The 15,909-nt window shown below is 45.3% G+C and overlaps 2 protein-coding genes across 2 annotated transcripts in view; one reads left to right on the top strand and one right to left on the bottom strand.

Annotated features, from left to right (window-relative positions):
- Positions 1 to 557: 557 nt before the first annotated feature.
- LOC139414047 (atypical chemokine receptor 3-like) lies at positions 558 to 7,108 on the bottom strand. The gene is made up of 3 exons (XM_071161924.1): positions 6,937 to 7,108; positions 1,605 to 2,420; positions 558 to 1,416 (listed from the first exon to the last, which is right to left on the bottom strand). The coding sequence occupies exons 2-3, from the start codon at positions 2,360 to 2,362 to the stop codon at positions 1,071 to 1,073; spliced, it is 1,104 nt and encodes a 367-aa protein (XP_071018025.1). The 5' UTR covers positions 2,363 to 2,420; positions 6,937 to 7,108; the 3' UTR covers positions 558 to 1,070.
- Positions 7,109 to 9,583: 2,475 nt separating this feature from the next.
- Positions 9,584 to 15,909, top strand: part of LOC139414048 (dynein regulatory complex protein 11-like) — a 49,444-nt gene continuing 43,118 nt past the window's right edge. Inside the window, exons 1-4 of the mRNA XM_071161925.1 lie at positions 9,584 to 9,631; positions 11,324 to 11,651; positions 11,837 to 11,959; positions 13,300 to 13,494. Coding sequence (XP_071018026.1) covers positions 9,621 to 9,631; positions 11,324 to 11,651; positions 11,837 to 11,959; positions 13,300 to 13,494 — 657 coding nt within the window. The 5' untranslated portion in view covers positions 9,584 to 9,620. The remainder of the gene's footprint in view (positions 9,632 to 11,323; positions 11,652 to 11,836; positions 11,960 to 13,299; positions 13,495 to 15,909) is intronic.

Genomic DNA, 15,909 nt, shown 5'->3' on the forward strand with positions numbered 1-15,909 from the left:
AAACACTGGCAGGGAGAGCACCTCGTCTCCCTCCGCTGTGGCTCTGACCAGGGCAGGGGGAAGTGTGTGTGTGTGTGTGTGTGTGTGTGTGTGTGTGTGTGTGTGTGTGTGTGTGTGTGTGTGTGTGTGTGTGTGTGTGTGTGTGTGTGTGTGTGTGTGTGTGTGTGTGTGTGTGTGTGTGTGTGTGTGTGTGTGTGTGTGTGTGTGTGTGTGTGTGTGTGTGTTTACGGTGTCGTTGAACCATCTGTTTGGGTGACACCAAGTCTCCAGTTCAGAAGAAGTGCTTTCTCAAGAAGACCCCCCACCCCTGTTACTAGGCAAGGGGGAAGTTAACCAAACTCACTCAGAAAGGGGGAAGTTAACCAAACTCACTCAGAAAGGGGGAAGTTAACCAAACTCACTCAAAAAGGGGGAAGTTAACCAAACTCACTCAAAAAGGGGGAAGTTAACCAAACTCACTCAAAAAGGGGGAAATTAACCAAACTCACTCAAAAAGGGGGAAGTTAACCAAACTCACTCAGAAAGGGGGAAATTAACCAAACTCACTCAAAAAGGGGGAAGTTAACCAAACTCACTCAAAAAGGGGGAAGTTAACCAAACTCACTCAGAAAGGGAGAAGTTAACCAAACTCACTCAGAAAGGGGGAAGTTAACCAAACTCACTCAGAAAGGGGGAAGTTAACCAAACTCACTCAAAAAGGGGGAAGTTAACCAAACTCACTCAGAAAGGGGGAAGTTAACCAAACTCACTCAGAAAGGGGGAAGTTAACCAAACTCACTCAAAAAGGGAGAAGTTAACCAAACTCACTCAAAAAGGGGGAAATTACAACAAAACGGGAGTTACACTGAAACAGAGCATATTTGGTCTTGGTCTTTTACAGTGCGTCTAATGTGCTTGAGATGTCCTTCCCAGGGACTGCATTCAGTCAGTTAACTGTTCAGCCCATTCAGCAGGCCTTAAATAGAGTCCGTTTGGTAGAGAGTCAGTTCTCTGTGAGTTGTGTGACATCACCTCTGTGTGTCCAAGACAATTTTCCCCTCAGGGACAATTTTCCTCTCCCAGCGGGCCAATCACACGTTATTCTCCACCGCCGCCACGGCCAAGTACTCTGTCTCGGACACATGTGATGCGTCAATGAGCTTGGCCAGGCCCGTCTTGGTGGAATACTTGAAGATGAAGGCCTTCATGAGGTCGTAACGGTAGTTTCTGTTGATGAAGTTATAAATGACGGGGTTGATGCAGCAGTGGATGAGGCTGAAGCACTGGGTCAGGTGGAGGGACACATACAGGAAGTTCTCCAGCCTGCAGCTGAAGGGCAGGACGTTGAGGAGAGATAAAGTGTCGACCAATAGGACTCCGTGGTAGGGCAGCCAGCAGACCAGGAACACCACAATGTAGGTCAGGATGATCTTCCGGCTGAAAATAATCATTGATTAATCATTGATTGGATTTATAAAGTGTATGTGTGTGTGTGTGTGTGTGTGTGTGTGTGTGTGTGTGTGTGTGTGTGTGTGTGTGTGTGTGTGTGTGTGTGTGTGTGTGTGTGTGTGTGTGTGTGTGTGTGTGTGTGTGTGTGTGTGTGTGTGTGTAAGGGGGATACTCACCTGATGCGGCGCTCCTGGTTTGAGTTGGCGTTGCCAATGGAGCTTACTAATAACAGGTAGAAGACAGCGATGACTGGGAACGGGATGGCGAAGCCCAGGACGATGAAGCTAAGCTGGATGCCCACCATCCACTCTCGGGGGTTGTCAGTGGGGTAGACGGGCCGGCACAGGGTGGCGTCAGAGTGTGTGGACTTGACCGCCTGCAGAAAGTAAGTGTCTGGGACGGAGGCGGCCAGTGCCAGCAGCCAAACCAGGATACAGATCACCCTCCGCACCACCTTCTTCCTGCGGCTGTTCCCTCCGTCGCCGAATAGCGCCACGGACAGGTAGCGGTCCACGCTCATACAGGTGAGGAAGAAGATACTCCCGAAGAGGTTGACGCTGAACACCAGGTGGGTGATCTTACAGACGGCCTCGCCGAAGGGCCAGTGGCCGCGCTGTAGCAGCGAGCTGACCCAGACTGGGAGAGTAGCCACCACACAGAGGTCAGCCACAGCCAGGTTGAGGATGTACAGGTGGGTTTCAAAACGGTTCCTCTCTGAGCGGAGGTTGACCCACACCACCAGGGTGTTGGCGGCCAGGCCCACCAGGAAGATGAAGATGTAGAGGACGGAGAGGGTGTAGAGCACCGCCGCGTGGCTGAACCCAGCCGGGCACAGCAGAGCCTCTACGTGGTGGGATGACATGTTGTCCCCTGTGAAGTTAAGTTCCGCCCACATCTCCATCAGCTCCGTCAGCTCGTTCACACTCAGACTCATGGTGGCGTTCACCGCAGTAGGGGGAAGGCTGTGTTGTGAAAAAGCCAGAATCCACAATCTGTAAAGCAAGAAGTTAGCTGGTTAGAGTTTGCGCAAAACAAATGGATCAACTGAGGGGAAATATGTCCATTTGCAAAACAAGACATTTGCTGGGTGACCACACAAACATATGGACCAAATATGTCAAACAATAATTTGTTTAGAGGGACAACAGGCGTTATCTAAAACATCTCAAGAGGCCAGGGGCGTCAATGACCCCCGAAATCTGAGGGTACAAAGTATGTGATGATGTCTGGGGGGGGGGGGGGCTAGGTGGTCCTGAAGTTGGAGAATCTTCCATTTTTCAAACTCCTGAAACAGCATTTTCCATGCTTAATTCTACGTAAAAAATATATATTTATTTTTTTGCATATCTAAGCATACCTCTTGAGCTGTCTGTATCCTCCTGGACCGTGGTTATTATTGTAAAGAAACTAAATATGCTAAAATCTGGGTAACAGATTGAAAGGTGTGTGACTTATTCAGTACATTTAGTTATTGGTTGCTTTTCTAAAGTCTTCCAACCTTGCCAGCCGGCATTCCAGCTAAGATGGTTTTAGACAAGCTAGCTACTCCAACTAGATTGATAACCTGAAATGGCTTCTGGGTAGCTAGTTACTGGGTTGGGGGATTGGGAACATATCTGAAATAGCTAAAGCCAACTTCATACAATTGCAAGGTGGCTAGTAGTGTTAAAGAGACGTTTTAGTATTTTTTATTACAGGATAAATCTGAGGGTCATGTCCCCTGTGCTCCCCATGGGCATGGCGCCTCTGTCCGAGGCGGCATGGTGGGATGTCAGGGGGTTCGACCGATCGCATGCTGTGTCCAGGAATGTTCTCAATGTTTTCCCTCTAGTTCATTAGACAGAGACATTCCTCAGGACTCCCGAGTTCCTCCTAGTCCATCGATAACAATCAAAGTTCCTCCTACCTAGTCCATCAATTACAAGCAGAGTTCCTCCTACCTAGTCCATCAATTACAAGCAGAGTTCCTCCTACCTAGTCCATCAGTAACAATCAAAGTTCCTCCTACCTAGTCCATCAATTACCAGCAGAGTTCCTCCAAGTACATCAATAACAAGTAGAATTCCTCCTAGTACATAAATAACAAGCAGGATTTGGGCCATCGCTGCCAAAGGAGGAGTTATCATGGTCTAAGACAGACAGATTCTCACATCTGAGACTAATCTGACTACTGCAAACTGGGAGCTGAGGGACTATTTCAACTATGCCTGTATTACCACTGAATTATGAACTGAAGTAAGCCAGTAAATGATTTATTACTAAATCAAATAAAGTGCTTTTCAGATTATACCATGTTCAAATGTAACTGTGGCATGGTCCATTTTAAGCTAAATCAAATAAATATCACTAAATACTGTAGGTACATGTGGAGCATGGACATTTATGAGTCCATTGTATTTGTGTACATCCATTTTTATGACTGTGAAATAGGGACCTCCCAACCTCACAAGGACCTCTGAACGACATTCACTTAGCCTTGAGCACAAAGAGAGTGAAGAGAGTACTGACGCTTTCAATGCGACCCAGGAATACCTCACTTCACGGGCAGGGAAACATACCCTGCGATTGAGATATGGACAGGATGGAGTGTGTGTGTGTGTGTGTGTGTGCGTGTGTGTGTGTATGTGTGCGTGTGTGTGTGTGTGTGTGTGTGTCTGTCTATGGAAGGTATGGAAGGTGAACGGTCCCGTTCTTCACTAGAAACAGTGAACCGGCATCATGTCATGACCCTTTCCTTTGAACCGACAGTTCCAGGGTGAGGGGTCAGAGGGCCGTGTTGTTGAGAGAGAGATGTGAAGCGAGCCAGAGAGATTCACATCAGATGAGACCAGAGAACACAGGATGTAACTGGTGCTGCTGGGTAGCCCTTCACACACTGATAAAACCTCTCACGACTTGGCTTTTACTGCCTGTTTCATGGAATACAGCACTTCATAAGACATGTTCAGACTGTTCAGAGTTTATACCTTATAAGACATGTTCAGAGTTTATACTTTATAAGACATGTTCAGACTATTCAGAGTTTATACCTCATGTCTGTAAAACAAATAGAACTAATATAAATGCAATTGAAACAGATGAACTGGATTTAACCATCAAACAACTGAATCGTTTCTTTATTTGCTTATAACGTTAGCCAGATGTTTGTTCATCTAACAGAATTACCATATAGCCTTAAAAGCATTGTGGGTAACATGAGTAGATAGACAGCTGTCTTTAAGATGACCTTAAATCCCTGACAGATGAAAACTAAAAGCCTGACCCATTTGGGAGAGGTGGGTCACATAATAACAAAAGCTGCAGAAAGCTTGGTGTTGTTACTGCCGTCAATCCCACCTCCATCCATTTGGGAATGGATAACATTAAACGCTGCATCTCCACCTGCCATAAAACACAGCGGCCCTTTTGAGGACCCCAGTCCTTGTAAATCTGTTGTGTTTTCACTGGTCAAACAGAGTGGCTCTTCACCGGGTTCCCTTGTCCTCCCTCTAGCCCCCAGTGGCCCCAGGGCAGCTAGCACCGTCTGGGGCACAAAGAGCTGCCCGTGTGGACACAGCGTCTCTCACCACCACACCCCAATATTACATCCAACCACAGACACACACAAACACACTCACATACACTCACGTACTCACAAACACACAAACAAACATCCAGTATACACATATTATACACACCTCCACTCTCTTTCTCGCTCCCAGTCTCTCAGTCTCCCAGTCTCCCAGTCTCTCTGTCTTTCAGTCTCCCAGTCTCTCTGTCTCTCTGTCTTTCAGTCTCCCAGTCTCCCAGTCTCTCAGTCTCCCAGTCTCTCAGTCTCTCAGTCTCCCAGTATCTCAGTCTCAGAGTCTCCCAGTCTCTCAGTCGCTCTGTCTCCCAGTCTCTCAGTCTCCCAGTCTCCCAGTCTCTCAGTCTCTCAGTCTCACAGTCTCTCAGTCTCCCAATCTCTCAGTCTCTCAGTCTCTCAGTCTTTCAGTCTCTCAGTCTCTCAGTCTCCCAGTCTCCCAGTCTCTCAGTCTCCCAGTCTCTCAGTCTCTCAGTCTCCCAGTCTCTCAGTCTTTCAGTCTCCCAGTCTCTCAGTCTCCCAGTATCCCAGTCTCTCAGTCTCTCAGTCTCCGAGTCTCTCAGTCTCTCAGTCTTTCTCACTGTTTTTCTGTCTTTCTCCATCTCTGTCTTTTCTGCTTTTTCCTCTCTGCATAATACACTCCCTCTCCTTGTCCATCTCCCTGTCCAGCTCCCTGTCCATCTCCCTGTCCATCTCCATGTCCATCTCCCTGTCCATCTCCATGTCCACCTCCCTGTCCAGCTCCCTGTCCATCTCCCTGTCCATCTCCATGTCCATCTCCCTGTCCATTTCCATCTTCATGTCCATCTCCCTGTCCAGCTCCCTGTCCATCTCCCTGTCCATCTCCCTGTCCATCTCCATGTCCATCTCCCTGTCCATCTCCCTGTCCATCTCCCTCCCCCTCTCCCTGTCCGTCTCCCTGTCCATCTCCCTCCCCCTCTCCCTGTCCATCTCCCTCCCTCCCCATCTCCCTGCCCATCTCCCTTCCCCCTCTCCTCTCCCACCCCTCTCCCTTCCCCTTTCCATCTTCCCTACCCCTCTCCATCCTCCCTCTCCCTCTCAATCCCCCTTCTAGTTCTTGTCTCAGAAGAAACCCTGCAACTTTAAACTGTTTCCCTCCTCCTCCAAGGAACTATACCCCCCCCCCCCACACACACACATACACACATTTCTCTCTCCCCACTCTTTTTCACAGTGAAAATTCTGCCACCATCTGTACTAAATGAATGCATTGAAAGGTAGGCTCTTAACGGTGTCCATCAGCTGAATATGTGAATGACCAAAATGGGTCAGTCTTAAATGGGATTTTAGTGATTGTGCATAAGTCTTCTGAAGATACAGTAGATGAATGTTGTCCTACTATAAACGACTTTTGTTAACGGAAATACACACTATAAACTACAGAACTTTTCCATGAATTATTTGATGCGTGATTTATTCACATAAACATACCCACAGTTCCTGAACACGCTATACCTCTACCTGTCAGCTATAATGCAATATGTTAAGATTTTTTTTAAAGAACGTTATTGTACACAATTTAGGTGCGTCTATCCATTGCCGTATCATTTGCTTACATACAGGGCAATCTAGATCTGATTGAATGTAGACCAGTCTGCGGGGATATAACCCACTGTTAATCCGTTAGAACCCACTGTTAATCCGATAGAACCCACTGTTAATCCACACCCCCAACTGTGAGACCCGGGGCGCTTTTACAAATGTATGACAACTTCAGAGCACAACAAATCTCAGCGCCATGGAATGGTTGGGTAATGTCGAAGCATTTGTTTTCTAAACTCAAGAAAAACTAGCAAATAACAAACATATAACATGCCAGTTATAAAAAGTATAATAACCTATGAAAACGAAATGTATTTTATTTTCTGTCAGTGAAAAAGTAGGATAAAATGCACTATGGGTAGTGTTATTTAAAGGTTACTTACAAAAGGCCTTTCGGTGTCCTTTGTAACTCCGTCAACACAGAAATTGCACAGAATGTCCCCGTGAATGCTTTTGAGAGTCCCTAGACTGGTGTCAATATTGAGGTTATAGTAGGCCCATTGAAGTCTGTAGGTTATACGCAAATTGACTGAAGAGCTCTCGGGTTCCTGCTCTGTCGAGACTAACTCGCTTTGTCCCGGTGCACTTGTTAAATACTGCAGAGAGCAACGCCTACTAGGGCAACTAGGCAGCTTGGTAAAACTGATTCATTGAGGTTTCAGCAAAAAAAAACAATGGAATCGACGGACTTGCGAAACATCGGATTTCCACTCCCACCAACATAATAGAGATATAAATAGTAGTTAGTTATTTGTGTCCGAGTACTGAAAAGTCTGACGTCCAATTTGAAAGTCAGTGGGCTACGGAGTGCGTATGCTGCTTTGCATTCCATCACCTTCCGATACTGGTGGTGCGTTGGTGCTGAATTCTTTAGGGGACATTTCTTATAATAGACTTACGAGCTTTTCTGTAGGGCCATATATTATCATGATAGTATTATAATTTAGTAGCCTATGCTAAATTCATTAGAATATTGGTAGATAATTGACTAAAATCAATGTAAAATATTTACAAGAAACTGTTAGCCAGTGGGCTATGTTTTACACTGAATTATTGTCTATGCCTACTTTTAAACATACTTTTGAATGCATTAATAGGTCTATATAATAATGTGCAGGCATCAGGGTAGCCTAGTGGTTAGAATGTGAATGTTTTTGGTGTTTAACTATATATTTTTAACCTTTCTTGGAACAAACTCAAAGGCTTGGCGTTCTTTAGGAGCTCACCTGTTCACCTGCCTTACTGGGATGAGTTTAAACACATAGGCCCTATGCCAGCTTGGCTCTTGTTATCTTGATTTTGGCAAGACATCTTACCATATGCCATATAAAAAAAGCACAATGTGAAATTTTATTCATTGAAATATTTGCCAATGTATTGTGTAATTTTAGAAAGGAAGGATGGATGTTTGTTTGCCAGGGAATTTGATACAGTAGATAGATTGTGTCTGACTGACAAAGCCAGGGTGCTGCACCTGGTTGAACAATGCATGTCCATCCTCACTGCATCTGACAGAACCATCAGGGCCAGTCTCTGATATCCTGCAAGCCAACGCCAGATTCGGGTACTTTCTGAGGTTGTTCCCACCTGGCTTGGGCCCGTCAGAGGGGAATCCAGTGAGATTCGGTAAAAAGCACCCCTCTCCCCTCCACCTTATGAGTTTACAGTTGGCTACATAACTGCCCATGTTGTGTCCTTAAACCTCTATTTTAATGATATAAAACATGTCAGCGGAAAATGAAATGTAACTGTGGATCATTGATAAGATGAGTTTATATATAAGTTATCTGAAATACCGTTCCACTTCAAACATTAGCCTATCTGCTACTTTTGATGTAGCCATTAGTGAACGTGTGGAAAGTTCATTTCAACAGGCTGTAGCACCTGTATGTTACTGTCTATCTCACCATTCAGTTATTCAATATACCATGGCAGGCACACATGACGGATCATATAGCACTCATAATCAGCCTTTGTTTTGGGGGACCACCGGGATAAAGGATGTCCTTAGGATCTATTGATGCGTTCACTGCAAATAGAATTTTACAGTATGCTGATATTGCACATTAGAAAGCCATACATCTCTGTTTTCAGCCAGCTCATTTGCCTAAGCGTGCATATAGTGACGTGTCTTTACATGTGCTGGTAATGTTGACTAAATATTGTCAACAACTTTAGAAAAACAACTTGGGAATATGTAGACTGAAAAAAGAGAAAGGAATGCTCTGTATAAATTCATTTGCTGCCGGTAAAGTGAGAGCAACATCTCTTCTGCTATAGTTCTAAACGACACGAGCGATCGTTTGGTCAAACCTCATTGCGCAGGCGTGGCGTTTCGTTGCTAGACGCTCTGGCGCACACACAGCAAGAAAGCAAACACGCTTCAGTCGATGGGAAGCGCATAACTTTTTGGCGAAGTCTTTAAATTGAAAAATAGGTATAGTATGGCATCTTCAGTGTGATTTTATTGATAAAACAAATCTAAAATGATTCGTGTTTAAAATTGTAATCTTATTCTGTGTTATTTGAGAGTATGACGATATTTTCCCACATCAAATGCGATGTTATTGGCTCCTGTTTTGTGTGATAGAGATTTGAACCGTGTCTCCAAAGCACCTGTCTGACCCATGTTTTGACTGCCGAACGGTTTCTGAGTCTGAACATCCCAAGGATTGAACCGATCTAGAAGAGCGGTGTTTCCCCTACATTAACGTAAATATAGCAATTATCATTAAATACCCCAATTTTTAATTTGGAAATTAAAGTGAGATGTTTTCAATTTCATCCGATGCGTAATTTTGTATTTTACAAGGAAAGTCCGTTAAGAACAAGTTATTATTTTCAATAATGGCCTAGGAACAGTGGGTTAACGGCCTTGACGGACAGATTTTTACCTTGTCAACTCGGGTTTCGATCTTACAACCTTTCGGTTTCTTGTACAACGTTCTAACCACTAGGCTACCTGCCGCCCAATGCAATGCTTGTGCATTAATAGCCTTATAGTGCATCAAGAAAAACGGAACTCACAATTCTATTGGAAACATAGCTCCTGGAATTACACTCAAGAATGTCACACAGGTATTCTATTTTGTTTTATTTACATGATGTATCTCATATTGTGCAAATTCTGTAACCAATGTTGTGGCTAGACTATATAGGTCTATAGGACACTTGGAAAGATCCAAATGACACCCACAGACATTTCCAGGAGAGGCACTGCACAACTCTAAACAGAGTCAACCACTTACTCAGTTGTGGTCATACTTCCTTTATGATTTCCTGACTATTAAAAGGGCTATGGGAGAGCAGCAGTTTGCGAAAGAGAGAGGAAGTCTACATTGTGTTTTGCTGTTCCCATAACAACAGACAGTCATGTTTGTATCAACCTGGCTAAGCATTTCAAAAGCAGTTAGTCTGAGCTATATTTCCCATCCCTAGATGTTGTTACTGAAATGTTACCACACAGCTTTATTCACAGATGTATGTCTACTCACTGAGGACATGTGAAACAAAATAAACTAAATAAAGCCTAATCCTTTATTTCCTGGTCACCTGACCGATTTAAGCCTTTCTGATTTGTTGACCTTGTAGTTTTTGGGGTTTCATTGGGGGTCCTTTGAATTATTTTGACTTAACAGCGTTGTTGCCTGGGCACTAGTTGGGTATCTGGTTGAATTCCCCAACACCCTCTAATTTTTATTGTAATGTCCCCCTCAGAAATGTCCTTTCAGCCTAGTCTTCACTACACCTCCCCCATTCCCACCCACTGACCCCTGGCAGCTTTGATTCAACCAGTCCCTTTAACAAGAGTGGGCCATGGAAATGCTGCCTTTAGGGTAATGACATAGGCCTCATAGGAATATGAAAGGAGCATGGTTTCACCATTGTAAGCCTCAGCTCTTTTAGATATACAGAGGCAGCAACTATGTTAAAAGTTACAAGAGAAAATAATTACATGTTTACAGATGTAGGAGCGTAATTTGCTACAGGATTATTTTGCTGCGACAATATGGGTCAAATTAAGATCCTACATCTGTAGGCCTATAATGGTTATTTGTTGATGGCTGTTAGGGAGTGACATTAGGGATATCTAGCGGCCATTTTTGTTTTCTTCATGGCATTGATTGTTCTATGTGTCAACAAACTCACATTTTTACAACAGCTAGGCTGAGGTAGGAAGGTATTTTTATACCTACAGTAAATATCAACTATGACCTAGAAGACAATTGCACCCCTCTCATTCCCAGGTGTTTTAGCCAGGTGGTGTTAGGCTTGTTTGAAGGTTTTGACTGACAGACACCTGCCAGTTACTGCATGACAAAGAGAGGGTTATTGACAATCTACTGCAAAGTGCAAGAAATAGGTGTTAGAATCCTTCAATCCTTTTAATGGTACTTATCAGACATTACCTGGAGAGACAGCTCTGCCAAGGGCAGCTATCCTGAAGCAGGTGACGGTTCTACCTTGGCCTTGATCCGTCCAGAAAAGTAAGAGAGAAAAGGGATAGAGAAAGAGCCAGACATAGTAAGAAAGAGAACCCTCCCCTCGAAATATGTCCAATATGTCCACCCACATACGATATGCCCTTCCCCTTCGCTCTCCCTTCTCTTCCTCCTTCACTTCCCCTTCTCCTCCTTCCCCTCCTCCTTCTGTTTCCCCTTCACCTTCTCTCTCCTCCTGTTCTTTCCCCTTCACTCTCCCTTCTCCTCCTCCTCCTTCACTCTCCCTTCTGCTTCTCTTTCCCCTTCTCCTCCTTGTCCTTCTCCTCAGCTCCTACACCAGGATGTGGGTCCAGGCCCATGGAGCCTTGGAGGACCTTCTGGTGGATGAGCACCCTCCCACTGCCCCTCGGCCGCTGAAGGACCGGCTGCAGGTCTTCCAGGGCCTGGCCACCTTCTACCTGAAGTACCTGCAGATCTTCCGCAGCCTGGAGGCTGTCTACGACCAGATAGTTCACCCCCAGAAGAGACGCATGGTCAGGCACGTGTTGGACGGCGTGATGGGTAGAATCCTGGAGCTCAAGAACGAGATGGTGGAGCTGGAGTTCTCAGAGTTCCACTACTTTGATGATGTGCTGCAGGACCTCAAGCTGACACCTGTGAGTCAGTGGTACTGTACCGGGGACTGAGTGATAGGACGTGAAGGGGGAATGAGGAAAAGGAGTTTCTGTATCCTGACAGTCATTTTCAAAGTATTTGGAACTCACCCCTTTAACTCAGAGATTCTACCTTTTTAATCACACACAACGACAGAGAAATATTTATGCAATATTATATTTTGCAGGAGGACCTGGAGGTGCCCATCCCTCAGTATTTTGTGAGAGAGAAGATGCGTGTGCTGCGGGACAGAGAGAAGATGCTGGCTCATGTCATGGCTAAAGGGGGACACATTGAACAGGTTGAGCAGGTTAGAGAAACACACTATCAGACTCCCTTATGTAAGAAATGATTACAATTATTACCATGAAATTCATTAAAATAAATACGGTTACCTCAGCCTAGATATATAGTGTGGATGTAGAATAAAATATTAAACATTATTCTAGTCTCACACAGCAGATCCTTCTTCCCCAAGTTGTATGCCTGGGGAGGAGGTTAACATTACTCTAGTCTCACACAGCAGATCCTTCTTCCCCAAGTTGTATGCCTGGGGAGGAGGTTAACATTACTCTAGTCTCACACAGCAGATCCTTCTTCCCCAAGTTGTATGCCTGGGGAGGAGGTTAACATTACTCTAGTCTCACACAGCAGATCCTTCTTCCCCAAGTTGTATGTCTGGGGAGGAGGTTAACATTACTCTAGTCTCACACAGCAGATCCTTCTTCCCCAAGTTGTATGCCTGGGGAGGAGGTTAACATTACTCTAGTCTCACACAGCAGATCCTTCTTCCCCAAGTTGTATGCCTGGGGAGGAGGTTAACATTACTCTAGTCTCACACAGCAGATCCTTCTTCCCCAAGTTGTATGTCTGGGGAGGAGGTTAACATTACTCTAGTCTCACACAGCAGATGTTTCTTCCCCAAGTTGTATGCCTGGGGAGGAGGTTAACATTACTCTAGTCTCACACAGCAGATCCTTCTTCCCCAAGTTGTATGCCTGGGGAGGAGGTTAACATTACTCTAGTCTCACACAGCAGATGTTTCTTCCCCAAGTTGTATGTCTGGGGAGGAGGTTAACATTACTCTAGTCTCACACAGCAGATCCTTCTTCCCCAAGTTGTATGCCTGGGGAGGAGGTTAACATTACTCTAGTCTCACACAGCAGATCCTTCTTCCCCAAGTTGTATGCCTGGGGAGGAGGTTAACATTACTCTAGTCTCACACAGCAGATGTTTCTTCCCCAAGTTGTATGCCTGGGGAGGAGGTTAACATTACTCTAGTCTCACACAGCAGATCCTTCTTCCCCAAGTTGTATGCCTGGGGAGGAGGTTAACATTACTCTAGTCTCACACAGCAGATGCTTCTTCCCCAAGTTGTATGCCTGGGGAGGAGGTTAACATTACTCTAGTCTCACACAGCAGATGTTTCTTCTCCAAGTTGTATGCCTGGGGAGGAGGTTAACATTACTCTAGTCTCACACAGCAGATCCTTCTTCCCCAAGTTGTATGCCTGGGGAGGAGGTTAACATTACTCTAGTCTCACACAGCAGATCCTTCTTCCCCAAGTTGTATGCCTGGGGAGGAGGTTAACATTACTCTCACAGTGTTGAGGTCCTGTCCCTCTTATGTCTATACTGCTGTCTGTGTCAGGAGGTGTCGGTTCAGACCATGTGTCTGGAGGAAGCTGTTCGGGTCCTTCAGGTTTGTGAGCGGGCACGGCAGGGTCGGCTCAGGCATCGCTTCATGAAGGAGATACGGCAGGCTGAGGAAGAAGGGAGCCAGGCCAAGAGCCAAACACCCATCAGCACCCTGGACCCCGACCAGGCTGCCACATGCATTCAGAAGGTAAGGAGTGTAGTATACTTATTGTTTCGTTTCTCATATTTTGTCCGCAAACTTTACTTTCAATACCAGGCCTACATCTCCAATTGCTGTTGAACAGTACTGACTGATGTTTTAAGACGAGTGAACCACTAAAGACACAGCCAACAGTCAGGGAAGCTGATTAACTGGGTTAAAGTAAGTGTCCAGTGTTTCCAGATTTCTATTAAATATTACTTATAGTTAATTACAACATGAGTGAAATAGTTTTCCCTTTTCATTTATTAAGTATGTTAAAACGCAGCTTTTCTGTGTTGGAATGGTGTGGGCATTAAAAATATTCATGCAAGTAGACCACTGACTGGCCAGCTCATCCTCAGGATGATGACATCATCCTCTATAAGGAAATAATAAGCATTTTTGAAATGGTCTGTTTGAGATACAAGTTTGAGTTGGTTTTTTTTAAAGTGTTTTTTTCCCCAATTTATACTTTGTCCACAAATACAAGTATTGGATAAGTTAACAACATTATTTGAGTATGAGTTAACTTTTAAAAGTGAGATTTCCCTGGAAATGTACTTTAATATGGTCACAAAGGGTTGTAGTTCATCCCACTCTCTCTAGTCAGAGGGTTGTAGTTCATCCCACTCTCTCGTCAGAGGGTGGTAGTTCATCCCACTCTCTCTAGTCAGAGGGTTGTAGTTCATCCCACTCTCTCGTCAGAGGGTTGTAGTTCATCCCACTCTCTCCAGTCAGAGGGTGGTAGTTCATCCCACTCTCTCTAGTCAGAGGGTTGTAGTTCATCCCACTCTCTCGTCAGAGGGTTGTAGTTCATCCCACTCTCTCTAGTCAGAGGGTTGTAGTTCATCCCACTCTCTCTAGTCAGAGGGTTGGAGTTCATCCCACTCTCTCTAGTCAGAGGGTTGTAGTTCATCCCACTCTCTCCAGTCAGAGGGTGGTAGTTCATCCCACTCTCTCTAGTCAGAGGGTTGTAGTTCATCCCACTCTCTCTAGTCAGAGGGTTGTAGTTCATCCCACTCTCTCTAGTCAGAGGGTTGTAGTTCATCCCACTCTCTCTAGTCAGAGGGTTGTAGTTCATCCCACTCTCTCTAGTCAGAGGGTTGTAGTTCATCCCACTCTCTCTAGTCAGAGGGTTGTAGTTCATCCCACTCTCTCTAGTCAGAGGGTGGTAGTTCATCCCACTCTCTCTAGTCAGAGGGTTGTAGTTCATCCCACTCTCTCCAGTCAGAGGGTGGTAGTTCATCCCACTCTCTCTAGTCAGAGGGTTGGAGTTCATCCCACTCTCTCTAGTCAGAGGGTTGGAGTTCATCCCACTCTCTCTAGTCAGAGGGTTGTAGTTCATCCCACTCTCTCTAGTCAGAGGGTTGTAGTTCATCCCACTCTCTCGTCAGAGGGTTGTAGTTCATCCCACTCTCTCTAGTCAGAGGGTTGTAGTTCATCCCACTCTCTCTAGTCAGAGGGTTGGAGTTCATCCCACTCTCTCTAGTCAGAGGGTTGTAGTTCATCCCACTCTCTCTAGTCAGAGGGTTGTAGTTCATCCCACTCTCTCTAGTCAGAGGGTTGTAGTTCATCCCACTCTCTCTAGTCAGAGGGTTGTAGTTCATCCCACTCTCTCTAGTCAGAGGGTTGTAGTTCATCCCACTCTCTCTAGTCAGAGGGCTGTAGTTCATCCCACTCTCTCTAGTCAAAGCCAAACCACCTCTTGATGAATTGCTCAAAGATGGGTAACAGAATACCATCTGTATAAAACTCTGCTAGACACTTGGACTGAGTCCAAGTCCAGATCGATGGCTGCTTTTACTTTGTATGGAGACATGGGTCCGAGTGATATAGTTTTCTGCCTGCTTTGCAAAAAGGCACAAGAACTCCATCTCAACAATGTTATCTCAATGTCACCTCTCTGTTGTTGGTTGGTTCAGAACCAGAGTACCACCTAGATGTTCTCGTACTGACACCCAGATGTCAAAACGCGGGGTCATCACATTACATGATCAGCAAGGTCATGGAAACAAACACCTAAAATTCAGACTCCCTTTCAGTTCCCCCCACCATTCTCTCTCATCGGCCCAAGTGTAAACCATCTCTGGCCTAACAAAGCCGCTGGGCACATTGCTTTCACGGAAGAATCGGGTGTGTAGATATTTTATGGAGAGGTTGGATCATGTATCGTTATAATAATGTGGCATGGCTGAGGTAGTGACAAGTGGTTCTGTTGACCTGACCTGTTAGGGTTCATGTTCAGGTCAGAGCGCTGGGACAATGTTAATCCCTGTCTTGCACAAGGGACGGTATCGATCAAACACTGTTAGACAAACCTGACTTTGTAAGCAGCACCTTGGTAGAACAGGACACTACTTTTATATCAGATGACACCACCACTGTGACTGATACATAGAGGCTCATTCCTCCCTGCAGTAG

The sequence above is a fragment of the Oncorhynchus clarkii genome, chromosome 7, assembly GCF_045791955.1.
Source record: "Oncorhynchus clarkii lewisi isolate Uvic-CL-2024 chromosome 7, UVic_Ocla_1.0, whole genome shotgun sequence".
Lineage (NCBI taxonomy): Eukaryota > Metazoa > Chordata > Actinopteri > Salmoniformes > Salmonidae > Oncorhynchus > Oncorhynchus clarkii.